This window comes from Syngnathus scovelli, chromosome 15 (genome assembly GCF_024217435.2).
Source record: "Syngnathus scovelli strain Florida chromosome 15, RoL_Ssco_1.2, whole genome shotgun sequence".
NCBI classification, from domain to species: Eukaryota; Metazoa; Chordata; class Actinopteri; order Syngnathiformes; family Syngnathidae; genus Syngnathus; species Syngnathus scovelli.
Window position 1 is genome coordinate 9,774,039 of NC_090861.1, and position 20,962 is coordinate 9,795,000.

A 20,962-nucleotide genomic window follows, 5' to 3' on the forward strand; every position below is an offset into this window, starting at 1 on the left:
CCTAGAGCTGTGACGGGCTTTGTTGACGTTCATGTGGCGGAACGTCTGCTCACACACGTAGGTCGAGCCAAATTGTCCTCGTTTTTTTTTAAAAAAAAAACACTCGGCACTCAGTGTCCACCTTTCTTTTCCTCGGGCCACTCATTTTAGTGGAAGGATTCCAGGGGAAGGTTTGTGGGTGGCATTAACGTAAAACTGTATCTGAAAGCTCAGCGCGCAAATTACGAGAATGCTGACGTCACAGCCCACACTCGAAATTCGGCACTGATGGAAACAGAGCGCGGAGTGCGCCGGGTCCGTACTACTTAGTACGCACACGCACTTGTGAGTGTGCACCGAGCTTTCTGACACGGCTTTCGGGAGTAAATGCGCGGGCGGGCGCTTCTCCATCTGTTGGGGAAACATACTAATTGCAGGGAAAATTACCCCAAAAAAAGTTCAATAATACAATTTATTCAGGTTTGGCGGGCCGGATTAAACGGCCCCGTGGGCCGGATGTGGCCCGCGGGCCGTAGTTCGCCAATGTCTGGCTAGATTCTAGCCTGTAAATAGTATTTTGCATTGTGTTAGCATGAAGCTCGCAGCCATTCCAAGTTGCGGCCTGGTTTGTAATATACGATGTGTATCTCTCTGTGGTTCTGTGTTTAGTTTGATGGTTGATTAATAAAGTGAGAAGAATTGGCCACTGTCTGGCAAATCTATCTCTTTCGCTTTCTCTCTGTTCTCTCTGTCGTGTGTGTGTGTGCGCGCTGAATGGGAATCACGACACGAGTGACGTGCCTGAAGAGGAGGAGAAGGAGGGGTGGAACCTGCAGCTGCTACTTAGTTGGTGTGGCGCTCTGCTTCTGGTTCTTTCCGTCATCACCGCACATAGACAGACACGCTCGCGCGCAGTGTGAGCGGTCGGGCTCGGCCGGCCAAAAACCTTTGCTTACTTTCTGCTTTTTAGGGGGACAATCGTCCGGACTGGAGGTGACGGAGGACCTCGGCTCTCGTGTCGGTAAGTCATTCACTCTGAGTATTATGGGAAGGCTGCTTTTGATTCTCTCCATCAAGCCCCGCGCGTGCACACTGTCTGCCAGTGCACCCAGATTAGACTTAATCTGTGTTTAGGGCTCTAATCTGGGACGCGCACCTGCTCGCCTCTTGCTTTGCTTTCTCAACTTTTGTATGTATGCGTGTGGCAGACGGTAGCGCGGCGGCGGTGGCGGCGCCGCCGGGCCACGTTGTGGACATGGAGCACTTTGACAAGCGCACTCAGTGGGCTGGCGTGGGATCCGCTGCCGGGACGGACGCCCGCCTCAATGGGGTCCGCAGCCCCGCGCACAGCGCGCACTGCAGCTTGCTGCTGCAGCGCGCACCGCGCAGCCTCCAGGCCCTGAGTGCCGAAAAGCGTGCTAAAAAGGTGCGCTTCTTCCGGAACGGCGACCGCTTCTTCCACGGCATCGTGTACGCCGTGTCGTCCGACCGCTTTCGCACTTTTGAGGCGCTGCTGGCCGACTTGACGCGCGCCCTCTCGGACAATGTCAACCTGCCGCAGGGCGTGCGCGCCATCTACACCCTGGACGGATCAGGACGCGTGGGCAGCCTCGAGCAACTGGTGGAAGGTAAGCGGGGAGAAGGCTGCGTAGTGAAATATGAGACGGATGAAAAACCAGTCCATTTCGCCGTGTTTTCCCACAAATGCAATTAATAATTGCAGTATGGTGCGAGAACAATGATTTAAAAAATAATAATAATAAATCAGATTTGACTTTTTTCGTTTTGATGTCTTTGTTTTCAAATACCTCATGCTCAGATTTTATTTTGATGCTTCGAATCGGCAGATTTTTTTTCAATCAATGAAAGTTTGTAAAAATGCCTTACGGTCATTCAATGACCAAATTGCGATCCGAAACCTAACTATCTAAAATCCACAATTGCTCTTGTTTCACCGCTATGCGGCGTCCTACTCACCACTTGGCGCCCCCCTACAGGCGAAAGCTACGTCTGCAGCTCCATGGAAGCTTACAAAAAAGTGAACTACAGCAAAAACGTCAACCCCAACTGGTCGGTGAACGTCAAGGGCTCGGGTGTGGCCCGGACCCGCAGCGGGCCGCCCGAGAGCCGCGAAAACAAGGACTTTGTTCGCCCCAAGCTGGTGACGGTGGTGCGCGGCGGCGGCATGAAACCCCGCAAGGCTGTCAGGGTCCTGCTCAACAAGAAGACGGCGCACTCGTACGAGCAAGTGCTCAGTGACATCACCAACGCCGTCAAACTGGACTCCGGAGTGGTCAAGAAGATCTACACGCTGGAGGGGAAGCTGGTGAGTCAAACGACAACGAGGCAAAAGGCCGTGCATGTGCGGGATGGGCTCTGAGGCGTATGTTTTTTATCTTCTTCCAAGAACCAAAGATACTGCCAAGGAATTGTTAAGGAAATGTTTCAGAACTCCATGAGTGGTCGCTTAAATGTGTTGAAATTCATTAATTTGTGCATCCATCGCTTTTGTGAATGGAGAGTGTGTGTCTCCACCCCCCCATCAGCATTGTTGTGAACCCCCAGGCCGCACAAGTCTGAGTCACACGCCTTTCGAGGTTTACCCACCTTCATTCGAGTCAATGTCTAGAAAAATAGCGCAAACAATGCTTTGTCGGGTTCTGACTGGTTCCGATGGTCTGGCTGATAGGTCTCGCGCCACCTGTCGCTTTGGTGGGTAGTTGTTCATTTGCCTTCATCTGGACGCTTGTTGTTTGCTTTGCTGATAAATCAGACTCTATTTTAGCAAACGTTGTCCAATACAACTTGATTCTCTTTCGTGTGTGGCTCTCGCGATCTCCAAGATCTCCAATATCAAAGATGCAGTGTCGTGTATCTATGCATATATCTGAGGACGGGACCGTTTGTCTCTCGTTCTGTGTTGCCGACGGGCGTTATCGCATCCAGTCTGACCTCTCGCAATCCATTTAACGATCATCCACGATTAACCCGGCGGGGTGTCGCTCCAGATTCCTGATCAGATCTGCGCTTCTGAAAAATAACAACAAAAAATCTCTCTAAGAATCCTCCTACACAAAATCTAAAGTCGTCTGCTGGCTCTGCCGTTGCCACAGGTTACAGTTGTCTGGGAGCTAACACAACAAACCCGCCTCCTCTCTTTGTGTGAGTCAGGCTGTTTCAGCCTGGCTATTTTTGGCCGCTCCATCGACCGGGGCCGCTTGGCACGCCAACGCCAGACCACTCGTCCCGGGTGCACTGCCCTCCCCCACCACCGTAAATTTAGAGCATATAGGTCACGAAAGCACAAATAGGAGATTATTTTCAAACTCGGTGAAATGTGTGTAATCTATGCCATAATCATGGCTAAAATCGCCTGGCTTGTGGCAAAGACAAAAAAAAAAAAGCAGTCTAATTTGCTACTTCTACCGCATGTCAGACGTTTGATGGATCGATGACGCCTTATTGAACATCAACCGCGTGTCAGGAGAGTTACCGGCATTGGGTTACGTCCCGGGCGCGTGCGTGTCATAAGTAGGTTTTGAGGTCGGCGGTCATGACGCGGCATCCCGGAAGAACCGACGAGTCCGAAGAGAGAAGAGAAGGAGAGATGACGTTCCTACACCAAAGCGGCTCGCTCATCTCTTAGCCTTCATTAACTTTTTTAATGAGGACATACAACTGCACACATGCATGCAAGCATGGCTCCACTGGCGGTAAACAAACCTACCAAATGTCCTCTGCTTTAAGCATCTTCCAAATATTCTATTGCCCAGTCAAATTGATTCTGTTGTTGACCCTCAAAATCACTTCAACATGGCTGACTCGTGCATTTTTTTAAACATATTTCTCATCTAGAACCCGACAGTCCCCCTCCACACCCAGGTTCCGCTCACCAGCGCCCCCTGAGAATCCGGTGTCCCATTTTTGTGTGTAACCCGAGCAAGATGTGATCTGGTAGCTCTTCTTCCTCGGCTACCTCGTGCCACAGTTGCCGTGCAACGACCGTTGAGTTTTACTGTACTGCCGTGCTTGCGTGCGTGTGTGTGTCAGGCTGGTTGTGATCAAGAGGTTGGACAAACTCTAAGTAGCTTAGAAAGAAAGCCCAGCCACGGCTCCTTTCTTAATACTGTGCTAAGCTGTTTGCGCAGAACGATGCGAGGCCTCAGTGGTCGGCCTTGACTGGCACAGCAGTCCAGCTCTGCCCAATCATCACACTCAAAATGGTTACGAAGGGCACGTCGGTTCCGGGCCCTCACTCCCATGTCCAGACTTGCTTTGTCACTTTGTAGCTTGTTGTAAGGCAGCGACATCATTTTTGACATCAACAAACTGTGAGAGCAAAAGAAAAAGAAAAAAAACGCAGCTCCTCTCCAGACTCTTCATTACGACTGTCCCTTCCTAGCTGGTGCTCGCCCCTCAACCGTCTTTCAATTTCCTCTTTGAAAGTCCCCTTTTGCGCTTGGATTTGAGTTGACTCGGCTACACAAAGTCTGCTCGTTTTTTGTTGTCATTTGCTTGGCACCGAGGCACTTGATGAAATGCTTAGATAATACCAGAAGAAAACCATCTAAATTGTAAAAGTAAAAAAGGACCAATTGCAGTGCTTCCATTTGAAGCCTGATTCAGCACCGCGGCCAGAACAGCTCAGCGAGGAAGTTGCGAGCGCGCGCTGAGGCTGCTTCTGGTGGCTCGCTGCTGTCCGACACCGCCACCTGGTGGGTTCGTGGTGCCAAGCCAGTTAAGGACAAAAGTATTGGGACGCCAGCGAATGGGTTTCTTGAGCAAAATCTTTCCAACCGTTCTCTGTGCGATGCCGTTCCTTTGAACTTTTCAAAATCCCGCCGCACTGCAGCTTTTTTTCTTACCAACCATTATTTCACACAACTACGCCAGCACATAGTCCCGTTTCGAATTATATTTCATATTGAGATTTTGTTTTACGGTGTATATTTTGGTAAAGGTGCCTCTCCTCGCAGGTGACATGCCTGCAAGACTTTTTTGGCGACGAGGACGTGTTTGTGGCATGCGGCCCCGGAAAGCTGCGTTTCCAAGATGACCTGATGCTGGATGAGACTGGTGAGATTTTTCACTTGCAATATTTATTTATATATAAATATCATGTTTATATTGTGGCTCCTTTCGGCTTTTCCCCGAAGGGGTCGCCACTGCGAAACACCCGTTTTTGTCCAGATGATTCGCATGAGAAGTGTTTGGCACAGTTTTTACGCCGAATGACCTTCCTGAAGCAACCCTCTGCATTTACCTGGGCTTGGGATTGGTACAGGGGAGACAATGACATGTGCATATGGCTGCATATGGTTCCTTGACCGGGAAGTGAACCCTAATTCTAACCACTGGAGTATCAGGGAAAATATCATGTCTATATTAATAATATATATTTAGTTTAACTTGAATCGCAAATGGAAAAAAACTTGAAAGAATATGAATTTAGAATGTGCCTTGGTCATGTTTTGCGCCTAATGTTGTACATAATGAAACTTTTATTCTTGTCAAGAATATCTTGAGAAAATTTGACTGTGCAGGATGTTGTGTCCAAACGCGAATCTTCGTTTGCGGTGTGTTTTGCCTCCATGTCGTGCTGCCAGTGCTTTGACAGCGCAAACAGCACGGTTCATCATCTTCCCTTTCTCCTCTAAACGAACGAACGCACGCACCCACGCACGCGCTCACTCTCATGATCGGTCATTATTGCACGTACCATTAGAGGAAGACAAAGGGCCCCTACCACTGCACTTGGGGAATCACTTTCACCGCTCCAGTTTTCTTTTACACTGGATTTAGCCCACGCTCCGTTTTGTGTGCGACACGCGAGTGTGTGTGTGTCTCTCTGTCCTCCGCTGCTGTAATAAAAGTCCTTTTGCATTTTCAACTGGTTCTGTGGCAGAGTGGCACGTCATGCGGCCGATGAGCTACAGCAAGATGTCCTCCATTCGAAGTTCCCCCAAGGCTTTGATCCAGACCCAGCACGGCAAGTCACCCGCGTCTGGTAAGAAAACCAAGACATTCAAACGCAATTACTGTTAGAAACAAATGATCAGAACGTTTTTCAAAAAGATTCCATGTCTTTCTTGCATTGCAATTAGGCCAAATGTTAGTTGTCTTTGCATCACGCTGAAAGAATGAATGAATGAATGGTGGCAGAGATGTACATGCGCACTGAAATATTTTGGGGAAACAAGGAAACATGTTGCCTATTGCATTAGACGCTTTTGTGAAACAGACGTCAGCCACGATGTCATCAAATAGACACGTGCTGATGACCATTACGGCACGACAACTGCAGACTAGCGCGGTTGTTTGCATTTCCTGAACAGTGTTGGGAAGCACGCTGCCTCTGCATATTCAGAGTGTGCGCGCATTTGAGATTTTACAGAGGGGAAAGGTCACGAGAGTGACTCATAACATGCACCATCTGATGTGGCTGGCGGCTCATGTGAACGTGCGGTCGCCATGGCAGCACATGACGGCGAGGCGTCAATATATGTCAATAACTTCCTGGCTTGAGTCATTTCTGGGAAACCTTCCTTCTAACCCTTCCTCCTCCTTCTCATCCTTCTCCTCCTCCTTCTCCTCTTCCTGCTCCCGCTGCTGCTGGTGCTGCTGCTGCTGCCTTGTGTTCCTGGTGCTCCTGCCGTTGATGTTCACCTGCGTGATGCTGGCCCCCCAACCCCACGCAAAATTTAAGAAAAATAGTCTGTTTCGTTTGTGCTTTGTTTGTGCTTTGTTTGTGCTGGTTTGTGCCGTAAAAATTTTCATTTGTGCAGTAACGTTTTTCTAGTTATAAAAGATTATTTTATAGGTCATCCAGAGTTCACCCAGCCCCCCATCTGCTCAAAATGAACCCAAAATGGTACCGTTCGTTTGTGCTTCGTTAGTGCTGGTTTGTGCCGCAAAAACCTTCGTTTGTGCTGCTTCGGTTTCGTAGATATTACACATTTATTTTATAGCGATGTCGTCACCCAGCTCCCCATTTCCCTCCAAATGGACCCAAAATGGTACCGTTCGTTTGTGCTTCGTTAGTGCTGGTTTGTGCAGCAAAACATTTCGTTTGTGCTGCTACGGTTTTGTAAATATTACACATTTATTTTATAGCGATGACGTCACCCAGCCCCCCATTTTCCTCCAAATGGACCCAAAATGGTACAGTTCGTTTGTGCTCCGTTTGTGCTGGTTTGTGCAGCAAATATTTTCATTTGTGCTGCTATGGTTTTTTAGTTATGAAAGATTATTTTATAGGTCATCCAGAGTTCACCCAGCCCCCCATCTGCTCCAAATGAACCCAAAATGGTACCGTTCGTTTGTGCTGGTTTGCGCTGCAAAAATTTTCGTTTGTGTTGCTACGATTTCGCAGATATTACACATTTATTTTATAGCGATGACGTCACCCAGCCCCCCATTTTCCTCCAAATGGACCCAAAATGGTACCGTTCGTTTGTGCTTCGTTTGTGCTGGTTTGAGCTGCAAAAAGTTTCATTTGTGCTGCTACAATTTTGCAGATATTACACATTTAATTTATAGCGATGACGTCACCGTATTTCGTCGCAAATTTCAAGCTCCTTGGAATGCTCCTGATGCAGGACGAATGCAAGGTAAATATGTTCTTAGCCTTTTTTTTTTTCTTCTTTTTTGCTTACAGAAAACTTTCACTGCGGGAAATGGCTTTTAGTACGAGGATATTTCTGTAATTATGTTTTTATCGTGCACATTGATTAATTTCCTTGTTATCAATAAGCCTATATTGTTAGGGTTTTCCAGGTTATCTTTATCGTAGGATTATGTTGGAATGTAGACTATAATGATTAACCAATCTTGTCTTGCTCTCACAACGCAGTAAAATAAAGTGGTTGCATTCCCTGCTTGATTGACCAGCTGCAGAGGAAGCAATCAAAGTTGTTCTGTTTCCCACAACATCGTAAAACACCCCCTGCTCTGATTTGACCAGAGGCCGGGGGTTCACCAAACCTGTCCACTCTCACCCCCACTCTGTTTCTCCTAATAAATATGCCCTTGCAAGACGGAGAGTTTTAGACCTCCATTCGAACATCGCTGCACGCACAGCGACGAATGGACTCTCCACCTGCAGGTGTCTAAAAGGACTTACTTGTCTCCCGTGTGGTTCTTGCAAAATAAGTTGGAGTGAGCGAATCTTTAACATATATGATAATTTATTTCAATTACATCTGATGTGAAAAAGGTTCACCGCAACCTATATACCTGATGAGTCTATGTCTGTTCCAAAAAATTAATTAATGCAACAATTAATACATGTATGTGAAGTTGATGACAGCCAGAAAAAGAAACTTGAAAACGTGAAAAAATAAGTTTCTTTGTCAAAAGGAACATTATCAACATTTTTTTTCCAACAATTCAAACAATGCATCACTGCACTGTGTAGAACACAGCATGTGGGAAGATCTTAGTATTTACTGATGCTGCTTTCACTCCACTTCCCAGGTCATTATAGATCTCCCAGGCATATGCAGTCCTCCTGCAGTATGCCACATAATACTCAAGAGAATCCTGGGTCAGTCCTGGTCCAAAGGCAATAACTGCTCTCAAAGTAAAAGTATTCTCTTTTAGCTCCAGACTGGAGGGAAATTCAAGCAAGGCAACTTCCTTGCAACTGCTACCAAGGTCAGTGTCGTTCCACACAAACTCTCCCAGATTGTAGCTGTGAGTAACATTACCTGAACACAGAGCCTTGCCTGTACTGTTGTCCTGTGTTTTGAATGAAGACGGACACTGGGAAGGATTTTCAATTGGCCTGAGGCAGAGAGACTTGCAGTGATGCTGGTGCTTTTGAAGAGAGTGACCATTATTGCTGTTAGAGTGGTGCTCACTCTAACTTATTTTGCAAGAACCACACGGGAGACAGTATGCCCTTTAAGCACTTGCAAGTGGAGAATTTGCTCGTTACTGTAGGTACAGCAATGTTCGAACAAAGTCTGCCTTTGGTCTCTTGCAAGAGCATATTTATTGAGAACAAGTAGGGTGGGGGTGACATTGAACATGTTTGGTGGTCACCTCAGCAACTGGTTAATCAGTGCGGAGGGTCCCAGCTCATTGTTTTACAAGGTCGTGGAAACAGGAACTAGTGGAACATTTTAGATGACTAACTAAGCAAGAATGTTTCCACACCATTTGGAAAGTTTCAACAACTGAATGGTTAAAGTTTTCAGAGTCAAGGAAAGGTAAAAGGGTTCAAAGTCAAAGTCAAAGTCAGCTTTATTGTCAATTTCTCCACATGCCAAAGACACACAAAGAAACCGAAATTACGTTCCCCCCTATCCCACGGTGACAAGACATGGCCCACAATAGCCAATCAAGTAAACAAGTAAACAACAACGTGCTGAATAAATAATGAACAAATATCCCAACAATAAATAAATAAGAGGAGCAAAAAGGAGCAAGTGAGCGTACAGCAGACAGTCCAGAAAATAGTGCAACAGTGCCGCACGCTACGCGGAAGGGGGTAGCGAGTTCAGGGTCCTAACAGCCTGGAGAAAGAACCTGTTGGCGAGTCTGGTGGTGCGGCAGCGGAGGCTCCTGTACCTCTTCCCAGAGGGCAGAAGGTCAAACAAAGAGTGAGCCGAGTGACTCACATCACTCGCAATCGAGGTTGCCTTGCGGGCGAGATGGGAGGGGAGCGAAGCACCATTAATCTTACCAGCCGTATTCACTATGCGCTGCAGGGCCTTCAAGTGTTCAAGTTTAAACAAAGTTAATAATTCTAGTCTACATTCCAACATAATCATACGATCAAGATAATCTGTAAACCCTAACAATTGCTGTCCAGAGTGGCAGGTAACTTCCAGGTCTTGTTATGTGGGGAATGATCTCAGGGAGGAAGTGGATGTTGTCTCGATCCCCATCAGCCAAGAATTGTCATTGCTCTCTGTCTCACTCAGTGCCACAATGGTGATAGGACGAAGAAGTTCTTTTGCATGTTGCAAACATTGTGACTTAAGAAGCTGTGTTATTGACCTGACAAAGAAATCCTTAACACGAGGTATTTTGTTTTTCAGGCAGTCCCATCGGCAGATCATCTTAATACAGTGTGCTACATCTACCCTGACAAAACATGGGGGTGGATGTCCAGGTTGATTCCCACGTGAAATGTTAAAGCACTCATTGATGTTGCTCTTCAGATCAGGATGAGGGGTAAAAGCTTTGACTAGAGCTCCAAGAATCGCCAGAGAAAAGTCACTCACTGCTTCTTTAGGAACAGATGCACCTGCATGGATCCATGCCTTCAGCCACTGTGTGATAGCATTAACGTTATGCTTCTCTGACAGCATCTGCACGACTGGGATACTGGAGTTGGTATGCCCTGTCATAACACCCTGATACAGGAAGATATGGCCAGACATGCCATTCGGTCTCATCAGTTTTTTAACTATTGAGCCAGTTGCATCAACACATAATACTGGGTGAGATTTCTTTAAACTCTTGTACACATGCATTTGTGTTTGACTCCAATAGTGACAGAAAAACTTGTCAAGTCCAATGTCTTTGATGCTGTCACTGTGAGGTGCACTGTATTTCAACATCTGCAATGAGAAAATTGGATTTTTGTCACCTAATGCCAAATCATTTTTCTCTTGCTTTGCCTTGCGCAGGGTGGCCAAATTTGGCAGGTGGCTTGGCTCAGAGTCTCCGAAGTCCATCAGTTTATTTGCCTGTGATGCTCGCCATACATGTGGTTCCATCCTGCCTTCACAAAGTTCCTTGGCTACCCGCACACGCAACTGTCCAGATAGAAACCGCTTTGAGCTACCAGTGTGTAGAGAGTCATCACTGTTCTTAATGAAACAGTTCAATATTATTGGGCTGTTATTTTCTGGCTCTCCGCCACAATTAATGTTGAGAAGGCCATGACACTCCTTGCAGTATCCTCTGATTTCGATATAATTATTTGAGACCAATGGATAGACCTTGGCTCTTTTAAAAACAAATGTGCAAGGAATTTTTACTGTTTTCCAGATTTGTTCATATATGATGTGGGTCCAGGTGCCACGCTTCAAAATTGTATATTCTCTTTTTTGGGGTTCGACAGTTCTTATCTATGTATTCAGCCTTTTCCGGAATAAATTCCATTCACTTGTCAAAAGGAATATGAAGCTGAAATGACCATTCAGGGCCTGATTCCGAGCTTACTTCACTGCTAGTTTCAGGATCAGTTTCATCATGACTGAATCCCAGAGCTGACCAGATATTGTGTATGTTTGTTTTTACAAAGGTGTACAGAGCCTTTGCAGACATCTTCTTTCCCAACTGGTCACTCAGATCTGTCCACACAGTAGCGCTTGGAGTGGCTATGTTACCATTTTCAAGTATGGCCTCTCAAATCTTCGGAGATAGTTGTGCATTTGTCGCTTGAAAAAGTTGCACGTCTTTGTTTTTCGCCACCCTGTTGCAATATGTTTTACTGGCCTGCAGAGGTCACTTTGCATGGCAATGAGTTGGATAATACATGTGTAAGAATTGAGGAGTTATCAGGATGTCAAGTGAAAATTTGTTAGAATAAAATACATGACAGGAGGTTAATGAAGATGCATGATTTTGATAATGAAAAATTGCAATGGCACAAACAAATGGTTAATTAACGATCATGGAGCAAGGATTTGACATCTCTAGAACATAAATTAATATTAAATAAATGACAAATTGAATGATTCACTGAACGCAAACAAAATGTTTTGCGGCACAAACAATCGGTACCATTTTGGGTCCATTTGGAGTTAAATGGGGGCTGAGTGACGTTATCGCTATAAATTATATGTGTAATATCTACTACGAAACCGTAGCAGCACAAACCAGCACAAACGAAGCACAAACGAACAGTACCATTTTGGGTCCATTTGGAGTAAAATGGGGGGCAGGGTGACGTCATCGCTATAAAGTAAAGGTGTAATATCTACGAAACGGAAGCAGCACAAATGAAACGTTTTGCAGCACAAACCAGCACAAACGAAGCACAAACGAACAGTACCATTTTGGGTCCATTTGGGGTAAAATGGGGGGCTGGGTGACGTCATCGCTATAAAATAAATGTGTAATATCTACGAAACCGTAGCAGCACAAACAAAATTTTTTGCAGCACAAACCAGCATAAACGAAGCACAAACGAACAGTACCATTTTGGGTCCATTTGGAGTAAAATGGGGGGCTTGGTGACGTCATCGCGATAAAATAAATGTGTAATATCTACGAAACCGTAGCAGCACAAACGAAACTTTTTGCGGCACAAACAAAGCACAAACGAAGGGTACCATTTTGGGTTCATTTTGAGCAGATGGGGAGCTGGGTGAACTCTGGATGACCTATAAAATAACCTTTCATAACTAAAAAAACATAGCAGCACAAATGAAAATTTTTGCTGCACAAACCAGCACAAACGAACGGTACCATTTTGGGTCTATTTGGAGGAAAATGGGGGGCTGGGTGACGTCATCGCTATAAAATAAATGTGTAATTCTACGAAACTGTAGCAGCACAAACGAAAATTTTTGCTGCACAAACCAGCACTAACGAAGCACAAACGAACGGTACCATTTTGGGTTCATTCAAGATACAAGAGTTTTTATTCGCCATGTTTGAGCGTGCCAAACAAGGAATTTGACTTCGGTAAATCACAGTCTCTGTTCAACATTTAGGTGACTAACAACAACACTCAGGACATGTGGAAAAATGGCAGATATTCTCAAACATCCCCTGATCTTAAACTCCCAAGAGGGCAAGGAAAAACTCAAAACTCCAGCTAGGGGAAATGAGAAACCTTGAGAAGAGACCACAGATGGGAGGGTCCCTCTTCCAGGATGACCGGGCTGCAATGGATGCAGAGAGGACACATAGTACAAACAGTGTAGACAATTCAAAAAAGGTGTGGAGAGCAGGATCTTATTGCACAATAATGACTCTGAGACTCTAAGAGTGGTGTGAGTTCATCAGAGCAACAGCCTGGGGGAAGAAGCTGTGTCTGCTGGTTTTAGTGTACAGAGCTCTATAACGCCGTCCATTTTGAGCAGATGGGGGGCTGGGTGAACTCTGGATGACCTATAAAACAATCTTTTATAACTAGAAATCCGTTACTGCACAAACGAAAATTTTTACGGCACAAACCAGCACAAACGAAACTGACTATTTTCCTTAAATTTTGCGTGGGGTGGGGGGCCAGCTTCACGCAGGTTGATGTTCTCGTGACTCTTGTTGACTGATTTTGTCAGTCCGCTACTAATGTGGTAAAATGTGACAAATACGTCATTCCTGGAACCGCTTTCCCATCAAGCTCGACTTGGTTTGTTTTGCCTGTACTGACACTCGCTCGGTGCCGCATTCACGCAAACGACAACATTCTCGTAACGTGTGAGTAAAAAAAATATTTTCATTCTACTCTGGCACTCCAGGGGGCAGTAATGGCTCGTATTTCCACGTTGAGTTGTACCTTGCATTGCAGCCGCAAATCATCTCGTCTTGTTTGATTGATTTACAGTTCAATTATAATTGCCACTGACATTGTTGTCAGTGCGTCCTTTTGGTGATAAAAAGTGGCTTTCGAGCCTGGATCAAGGCTCTCCATTTGGGTTTTCAACATATTTCCTGAGCACACGTAAATGATATGAGTAACTTGCTCCTATTTTTGTTTTGACATACGTACGGACGCACAGCTTTCGAGCCTGGATCAAGGCTCTCCATTTGGGCTTTCAACATATTTCCTGACCACACGTAAAAGATATGAGTAACTTGCTCCTATTTTTGTTTTGACATACGTACGTACGCACTGGAATCGAACTCACGGTGTCTGCACACAAGACAGGCAAGCGTACCCCACACCATCAGCGACTCCCAGCAACTTGCTCCTAAATTCAAGTTTCCTCTTTGCCATGACATCATCACTCCCACACTTCCCGCCAGCCCGATGAATGGCCCATTAGTGTGTTCTGCTCTTGTTCGCAAGTTCAGTTGTGACAACAAATGTCGACATAATTCCCCATTCTTGTCGAAGCTCCCTCCTTCCCTCGCTCGCGCTCTTTCCTGAGCAGGTGCTCTGCGCAAGCACCTCCCCCTCCCTGCCTGCCCCGCCCATTATCCCACCCGCTCCTTTTTGGCGTCAGTGTAGTACAGCACCGCTGCCGTCTTCCCATTCAATACTTGAGTTGCCAGGCCGCTGCTCATCTTCTTCCTCGTCCACTTGCGCTGAGCTCTTCGTCTCGGTCATGCCGGGGGAAGAAGGTAGGCCGCCCTACAAATACGGAAATGTCGGGATCTGCTGCTAAACTGCGACAATATTCAGATGCGTTGTGTAACGCTCTATGTGTGTGCGCGTGTGTGAGATCGGGTTTCTTCAATGGGAGAGCTTGTTGTGTCATCAAACGATCGCCTTGTGTAACGTCTAATTTAGTCTGCTGTGGACGGCCGAGGGTGAAGTATGCAGACAGAGTTGGGGTGATCGCAGCTGGGGGGGGGGGATAAAAAGATAAAAAGAATACGATCTCGATCTCTATCTGCGCGCGCTCCGCTGATGTACATAACGGCCGACAGAATGAGAAAAGGTACGGATTGTGCCTGCATAATAACCGTTAGCAAGCCTCAGTTAGGGTCTCCATCCAAGATTATTATCAAGCGTTAGCGGGCTTTGCCTTTTTTGCCGTTGATGCCAATGTGAGCCTTTTACATCAGCCTCGCGAGACAGAAGTGCGCTTTCAAATCTGACTTGAGTTCTCGAGTCTGGGTTAGCGTTCCGACGACGTTGGCTTTAAGTGCTGGGTTTGGGCTGTGAAAATAAAGTGGCTCTGTGAGCTTTGCTTGTCTGTATTTGGGTTGCAAATGAAGGTTCGCAGTCTGAGTTGCATTTGAAAAGAGACCTTTTGAAAGCTTCAAGACCTGTTCGGATGGCATATTAGGGTGCGAGACAAGGCTTGGAGCCTGGGTTGCGATAGTTACTTGGCAGAGCCACAAAGCCGTCCCCGTCTTTGTGGACATGTACAGAAGAGCCTTCTTGCGGTGTCAATCTGATCGCCGTTACCCGGATTGAATGAATAGATTGTCTTTAATGAGGTCACGTGGGGCTCCTGGCATGAGCACGATGGCATGGAGGAAGCCACTGGCCAATATTCATCAGATGGCCTTCACGGGATGTGCGACTCGTACCATTCGCAGTGTGGCGGTCATACTGACGTCTTGCTCACATGCGTTATCGCTGAGCACATTGCTAATACCTACTAGCATTAAAGTGTAAACATGTAAGTTTTGCTTTAGCTTTCCTGCCAGCGTTTGGCATTGCCATACATAGATGGCGGCTTCCAGTTGTAGGTTTTGGAAGGCTTGCGCTTTGTGGCCACATTAATCTTGTAGCTCTTCAAGTCGCACAAACAATCACCTGGTTACACTCTTGCTCCATTTTCTCCAGTGAACGGGACGCCGGTCAGTCAGCTGTCTACGCCGCAGACGGCCAAGTCCCCCAGCCCCTCCTCGACCAGCCCGGCGAGCCTCGTCCAACAACAGTGGGTAAGCGGAGTGCTGGGTCACGCGCGCTTACGACCCCCACACCAAACCCGCACCGTGAACCGTGTATTCAAAACAAAGACATGGGACAATAGGACCCTTTGAGCGACTGATATTTGAACACCAATGGTGCAGCCATACATTAGGCGCTCAATTTCTGTTGTCGCCAGGAAGCAGAGAGACGCTTGGGAAATTGTGACTTATTTACCCACAATAACGTCTTCAACATATACAGTGGTACCTCTACTTACGAACGTAATTGGTTCCATGATCGGGTTTGTAAGAAGAAATGTTTGTAAGTAGAAGCAATGTTTTGCATAGGAATCAATGTAAAAGCAAATAATGCATGCCACACTATCCCAAAAGTCACACTTTTTGCCCTATTACTCTGTGTAAAACACAGAAAACCTAAACAGTTTAATTTTTGCTTTTTCAAACCTTTATAACAAAACATAACTGTCACTTTATTCTTGACCTCCTAGCTTTGCTTGGGGAAGAGCAAACCTGTTCTAATTTTTAACACTTGCTAAAAATACCTCTGAGAAGACAGAAAAATTCAGGCTAATAAATTCTCCTATGCTTCCATGTACTCCCTGCAATGTGCTCACGTACTCGTCATTACTTTTTGGTGCAATTAAGGAGTCTTCCGACTGTGTGAGTGGTCATTGAACGCACTTTGCGCACAACGCAAGTGAGAACTTAAAAAAAGAGAAGGAACCTAGCTTCTAAAGATGGAAATTGACAAACACAAACGTGTGTTCTTCATGTTTTTATTGAAAACAAGCTGGTACTAGTACTGTCTGGTGCACGGCAACGACTCCCACCTTTCACTCAATGCGTGTGCACTCCTGCGGCAAGGGATACCTACTTTGGCACAACACTGGCCGTACTCCGTCGCAAGCTCGATATGCATGCCTTCGCCTTTATGATTTCGAGTTACATATTGATAGTCTTAGGAGACATACTCTTTTGACACAGCTAACACGCCGAGATGAACAGGGAATGGCAGAGCAAAAGAGACAAGGCAGGAAGAGGGGGAGTGGCTGGTGCGTCAGTTCAGAAGTTTAAAATTGGTTCATAAGTAGACGCCAAAAAATCGTGAGGCTCCGGTTCGTATCTCGAGATGTGCGAAGTATATGCGTTTGTAAATAGAGGTACCACTGTATGTGCGCTTCTCTTAGATACAATACAATACAACTTTAGTGATACAGGTACAATCATCTTGCATACAGCACCAATTTGGTATTAGTACGTTTGTGAGACAAGATGACTGTTTGAGTATCTCAACTTTTAGCCAATCGCCATTCGCGTGTGACTAAACAACGCTCTATGTTAACAGGATGCGGACAAAGACGAGCATAGGCCAACTACATCTTAGAGCGACGTCACACAGCACATCCATGAATATTCTTCTCTTTTCTGTTTTTCTTGTAGTCGTCAATCACAGCGCCAGATCCCTTTACTAACAAGTGTGTATTTGTGGCCAATGTCGTGGCAAGATGAGCTCTTGTGTTTATTTGGATTTGATTGTGCACAAGATGCATCTCGCATGTGTTGTCTCATGTAGCAAAAGGCTAGACAGGAAGTTGCCGGTAGACAACCACTCATTTGAAACCGGGAGAGAGGTGAAGAATGTGTCCAAAGGCAGTCATGCACCCGGATTGATTGATGGCACCACCCCACGTGCCACTTGAACTGGGCTTGGAATCAAATCATTCCAGATTTGAAAAGTCATTTGTTTCTTACACTTTAAAGGTGTTATGTATTGATCGCAACACACCACACAACTGTAGACTAGTTGATTTATGGCATCTGATTTATAGTTTGACCCAGTTATGTAGACTGGATCTTTGACAGTTCTGGCCCCCGCTTTGTCATTGAATGGAACCATAAATCCGTCAGTCTGAAAAGTTGGTTGCACTCACTTGAGTCCGTCAACGGATGAAGGTGTGGAGCTCTGGATTTTCTGGACCCCAAAGGTGAGATATAGTACATTTTATGCCATTTGCAAATCAACAATGCCTTCTCTTCAGCTCAAGGAAAACTTTCAAATGTTGGAACACTTAGCAGGATTTATCAGTAAAGGCCAAATGCTAAAATGTTTTCCAAGCTCGCCCGCCACAAACACCACAAAGCAAAATATGGTTGTCAACAAAGCATTTGCGCTTTTGTTGGGTGCCATCAATCAGTCCGCAGCATTCCTGCTCATCTGACAGCAAACGCAGTGATGGCATTTACTTGTTGCAATGACTTATTCATTGTGTCCCGAATGTTGGCAGTCCTTCCTTTGTCGCTGCGCATGATGCCGAGTGGCGATTTCCCAACAAATAGATTTGCATGTTCAATCTTGTCCTTTTTGCATTATTATTTTTTTAAATTAATTAATTTATTTATTTATTTATTATATTTTGCCATGTCACTTTTCATTTGGCTTTCATTTCCATTTGTTTGTTCTCATTAAAATGTCCTTTCATTGACATGCCTTTTTGTTTTGTGTTTCATTTCATGGGCGTTGTCACACACATTAGATCTGGACATCTTCGCAAATGTCACAGAGTAGTATTTGTGATAAAGGACATGTCGTCTCCTCTGGCTTGGGTGGCCTGAATCTTTCCCCACGCGGCCTGGCGTTTACATGTTTTGCTTTGTTTCTCTTCCGGCGTCGGGTCCCGTCGCGGCGTCCATTTTTTGCGACGAGAGCGCAACGGGACGTGTTTGCCGTCTAGACAGAAATCAAAGAAACCGCACTTGATTGCTTCAATCCTTTAATAACTTGTCTTGTTGTTTGAGTAGCAAAACAAAGAGCAACAACGTTTCAAGGAGAGCAAGAGAACGGCGCTCGACGGACCCCAGTCGAACTTTGAAAAGACTTTGAGTCGGGCTCCTTTATACGACCTTTGACGTTGCGCCGTCGTCTATCGGCTCTCGTTATCTCGGGTTCGGGGGCTTATGTTGGCCTTTTTGCGGTCAACAAGGTTAGCGTTTCCTGTTTTCCTTCAGTGGGACGTCACCTCTTACTGCAGCCAGACGTCTTTGAAAGACACGAGCCCCTGAGATCCCTGACCATACTCAGACATCTCCTCAGCTGCCTCTCAGCAGTTTCCATGGCAACAGTGGCTGTGGTAGGAAGCCAGCGGCCGCATGTGCGATACGATGCGGCCTCGGGAGAGATGAGGAGCAGTAGGAGCAGAAGAAGAGCGGCTTTTACGCCCAAATTGCCTCCCCAAGAAGGAAACAAAGGCCTTACATAAGACAAAACGCCGTCAAGGAGACTTTTATTCCCAGTAGGTCTGAAAAAGATGACTACCTCATGTCATTGCATCATACAGAACTATTCCATAACAGGCTTTGTTGGGTTATTAGCTTTATTTAAAGAATTCATTTGAATTGAATTTTGAGAACTTTTCTCTTGTTTATCGAACCAATACTGTTACCATACCTATTAGGGTTACTTGGCCATTCTTAGCGTAGTGTTGTTTATCGAACCAATACTGTTATGATACCTGTTATGGTTATTTGGCCATCCTTAGCGGTCTAATTTCATCCACAGGGCTCTCGGGGCTCCTCCTCCTCCTCTTTGTCTTCCAGTCAAGCGTCCAGCTCGCAAAACAGTGACGAAGCCGTGACTGACGGTGACGACTCCAGTTTTTCTTCACCCAAAAACATTTGAGTTGTAATCTCATTGGATTGATTTTTTTGTTTGAATTGATCGCCACATCTCCACACCGCAGAGGAAGTTGTCGCGGATGAGGCTCCGGCCTTGGCGGACGAGGCTCCGGCTGAGGCGCCGGCCTCAGCGGACGAGGCTCCGGCCTCAGCGGACGAGGCTCCGTCCTCGGCAGACGAGGTTCTGGCTGTCCCTTCCTACATATCGGAGCGCTACAAGGTGGGCCGCATGCTGGGCGACGGCAACTTTGCGGTGGTTCATGAGTGCACCGAGCGCTCCACGGGACGCCATTACGCGCTCAAGATCATCAACAAGGGCAAATGTCGAGGCAAGGTCAGACGCCGATCCCAATTTATTTAATCTGGTCTTGACCTTGTAGCTTGTCATCAAATAATGATGGTGAGACTCGGGTCCGCTTGCAGGAGCACATGATTCAGAACGAGGTGTCCATCCTGCGGCGAGTCAAGCATCCCAACATCGTCCTTCTCATTGAGGAGGTGGACACGTACAGCGAACTTTACCTGGTCATGGAGCTGGTCAAGGTCGGTGTAGGTTTACTCCTGTAGTGCCTCGCGCGACACCGTTTTTCCGAGCAATAAATTGCAAAGCGATCTTGATGGCCTCGCGGCATTTGAATATGAAGGCTAGGCAGGGAGCGTTGGCGCGTCGTTCAATAGGCGGTAAAAGGGAAAAAAAAACAAGCTTTCATAAGGGGCAGCAAATAAAATGAAAACAGCTGGCGACTCAAAATTGCGGAACAGCATATGCCAGCATTGGTAGGACATGGCGCAACACAAGTCCTGCCTGCCCAGTATGGAACCCTAGACCAACATGACAAACATTCTGGCCGTTGTGATATGCTTTGTCCTCAGGGCGGAGACCTGTTTGACGCCATCACTTCTGCCAACCGCTACACAGAGAAGGACGCCAGCGGCATGCTCTACAACTTGGCCAACGCCATCAGATACCTCCACAGCCTCAACATTGTGCACCGAGACATCAAGCCAGAAAACCTTCTGGTGAGGTCGTCCCAAGGTCAGCAGATCAATGCATAGGAACTCGGCGTCACGGCCACGTTGCAACCGGTGTCATTTTCAGGTGTACGAGCATGTGGATGGTAGCAAGAGCCTCAAACTGGGAGACTTTGGTTTGGCCACAGTGGTGGACGGACCTCTTTACACCGTCTGTGGCACGCCGACATATGTAGCGCCTGAAATCATTGTGGAAACTGGGTGAGGTTTTTCAAAGTCAATGTATTTGTGGATGTAATTTGTAGTATCATTTGTACTTTCAAGTCTGTTTGACTCTCCTTTTTATTTCCGATCATCAGTATTTGTGGCTTCCTTTTCAGTTGCTTGAATTGCTTGTGCCTTTTTTGGCTTTAGCATTGTAGCATTGACTTGAAATGTGAGCGAGTATGTTGTGACAGGTATGGGCTGAAAGTGGATATCTGGGCGGCCGGCGTGATCACTTACATTCTGCTGTGCGGGTTCCCGCCTTTCCGGGGGTAAGTGGCCCGCCGCCGTCGCTGCTCCCTCTGCTGGCGGCTGACATTGCTGCGCTGCTTTGCTTGCAGGAACAGCCAGGATCAGGAGGTGCTCTTTGACCAGATTCTGATGGCCCGGGTGGAGTTTCCTCTGCCGTACTGGGATGGTGTGTCCGACGCGGCCAAGGTGAATGCGCTTTGAGAGACTCTGTGAACAATGGCACCACACCTTTTGTTTCTGGGTGTCAGGTGCTGATCAAATCCATGCTGGAGTTGGAAGTGGACCAGCGGTACACGGCCCTGCA

General features: G+C 46.5%; 1 protein-coding gene across 5 annotated transcripts in view; it reads left to right on the forward strand.

Annotated features, from left to right (window-relative positions):
* Positions 1-63: 63 nt before the first annotated feature.
* dclk1a (doublecortin-like kinase 1a) overlaps positions 64-20,962 on the forward strand; it is a 22,061-nt gene continuing 1,162 nt past the window's right edge. Inside the window, exons 1-15 of one of the 5 annotated variants that reach the window (XR_007486418.2) lie at positions 64-829; positions 950-1,000; positions 1,188-1,607; positions 1,977-2,305; positions 4,956-5,055; positions 5,885-5,986; positions 15,410-15,507; positions 19,055-19,136; positions 19,236-19,504; positions 19,594-19,713; positions 20,044-20,190; positions 20,270-20,403; positions 20,601-20,678; positions 20,748-20,824; positions 20,907-20,962. The exon at positions 20,907-20,962 is cut by the window's right edge and continues 25 nt beyond it. Coding sequence is in view for 4 of the 5 variants with exons in the window: in XM_049743209.2 (XP_049599166.1) it covers positions 754-829; positions 950-1,000; positions 1,188-1,607; positions 1,977-2,305; positions 4,956-5,055; positions 5,885-5,986; positions 15,410-15,507; positions 19,055-19,136; positions 19,236-19,504; positions 19,594-19,713; positions 20,044-20,190; positions 20,270-20,403; positions 20,601-20,678; positions 20,748-20,844; positions 20,907-20,962 (2,159 nt within the window). In the remaining variant the exon portion in view is untranslated. The other 4 variants (XM_049743209.2, XM_049743210.2, XM_049743213.2 and 1 more) reach the window with 4 other exon arrangements.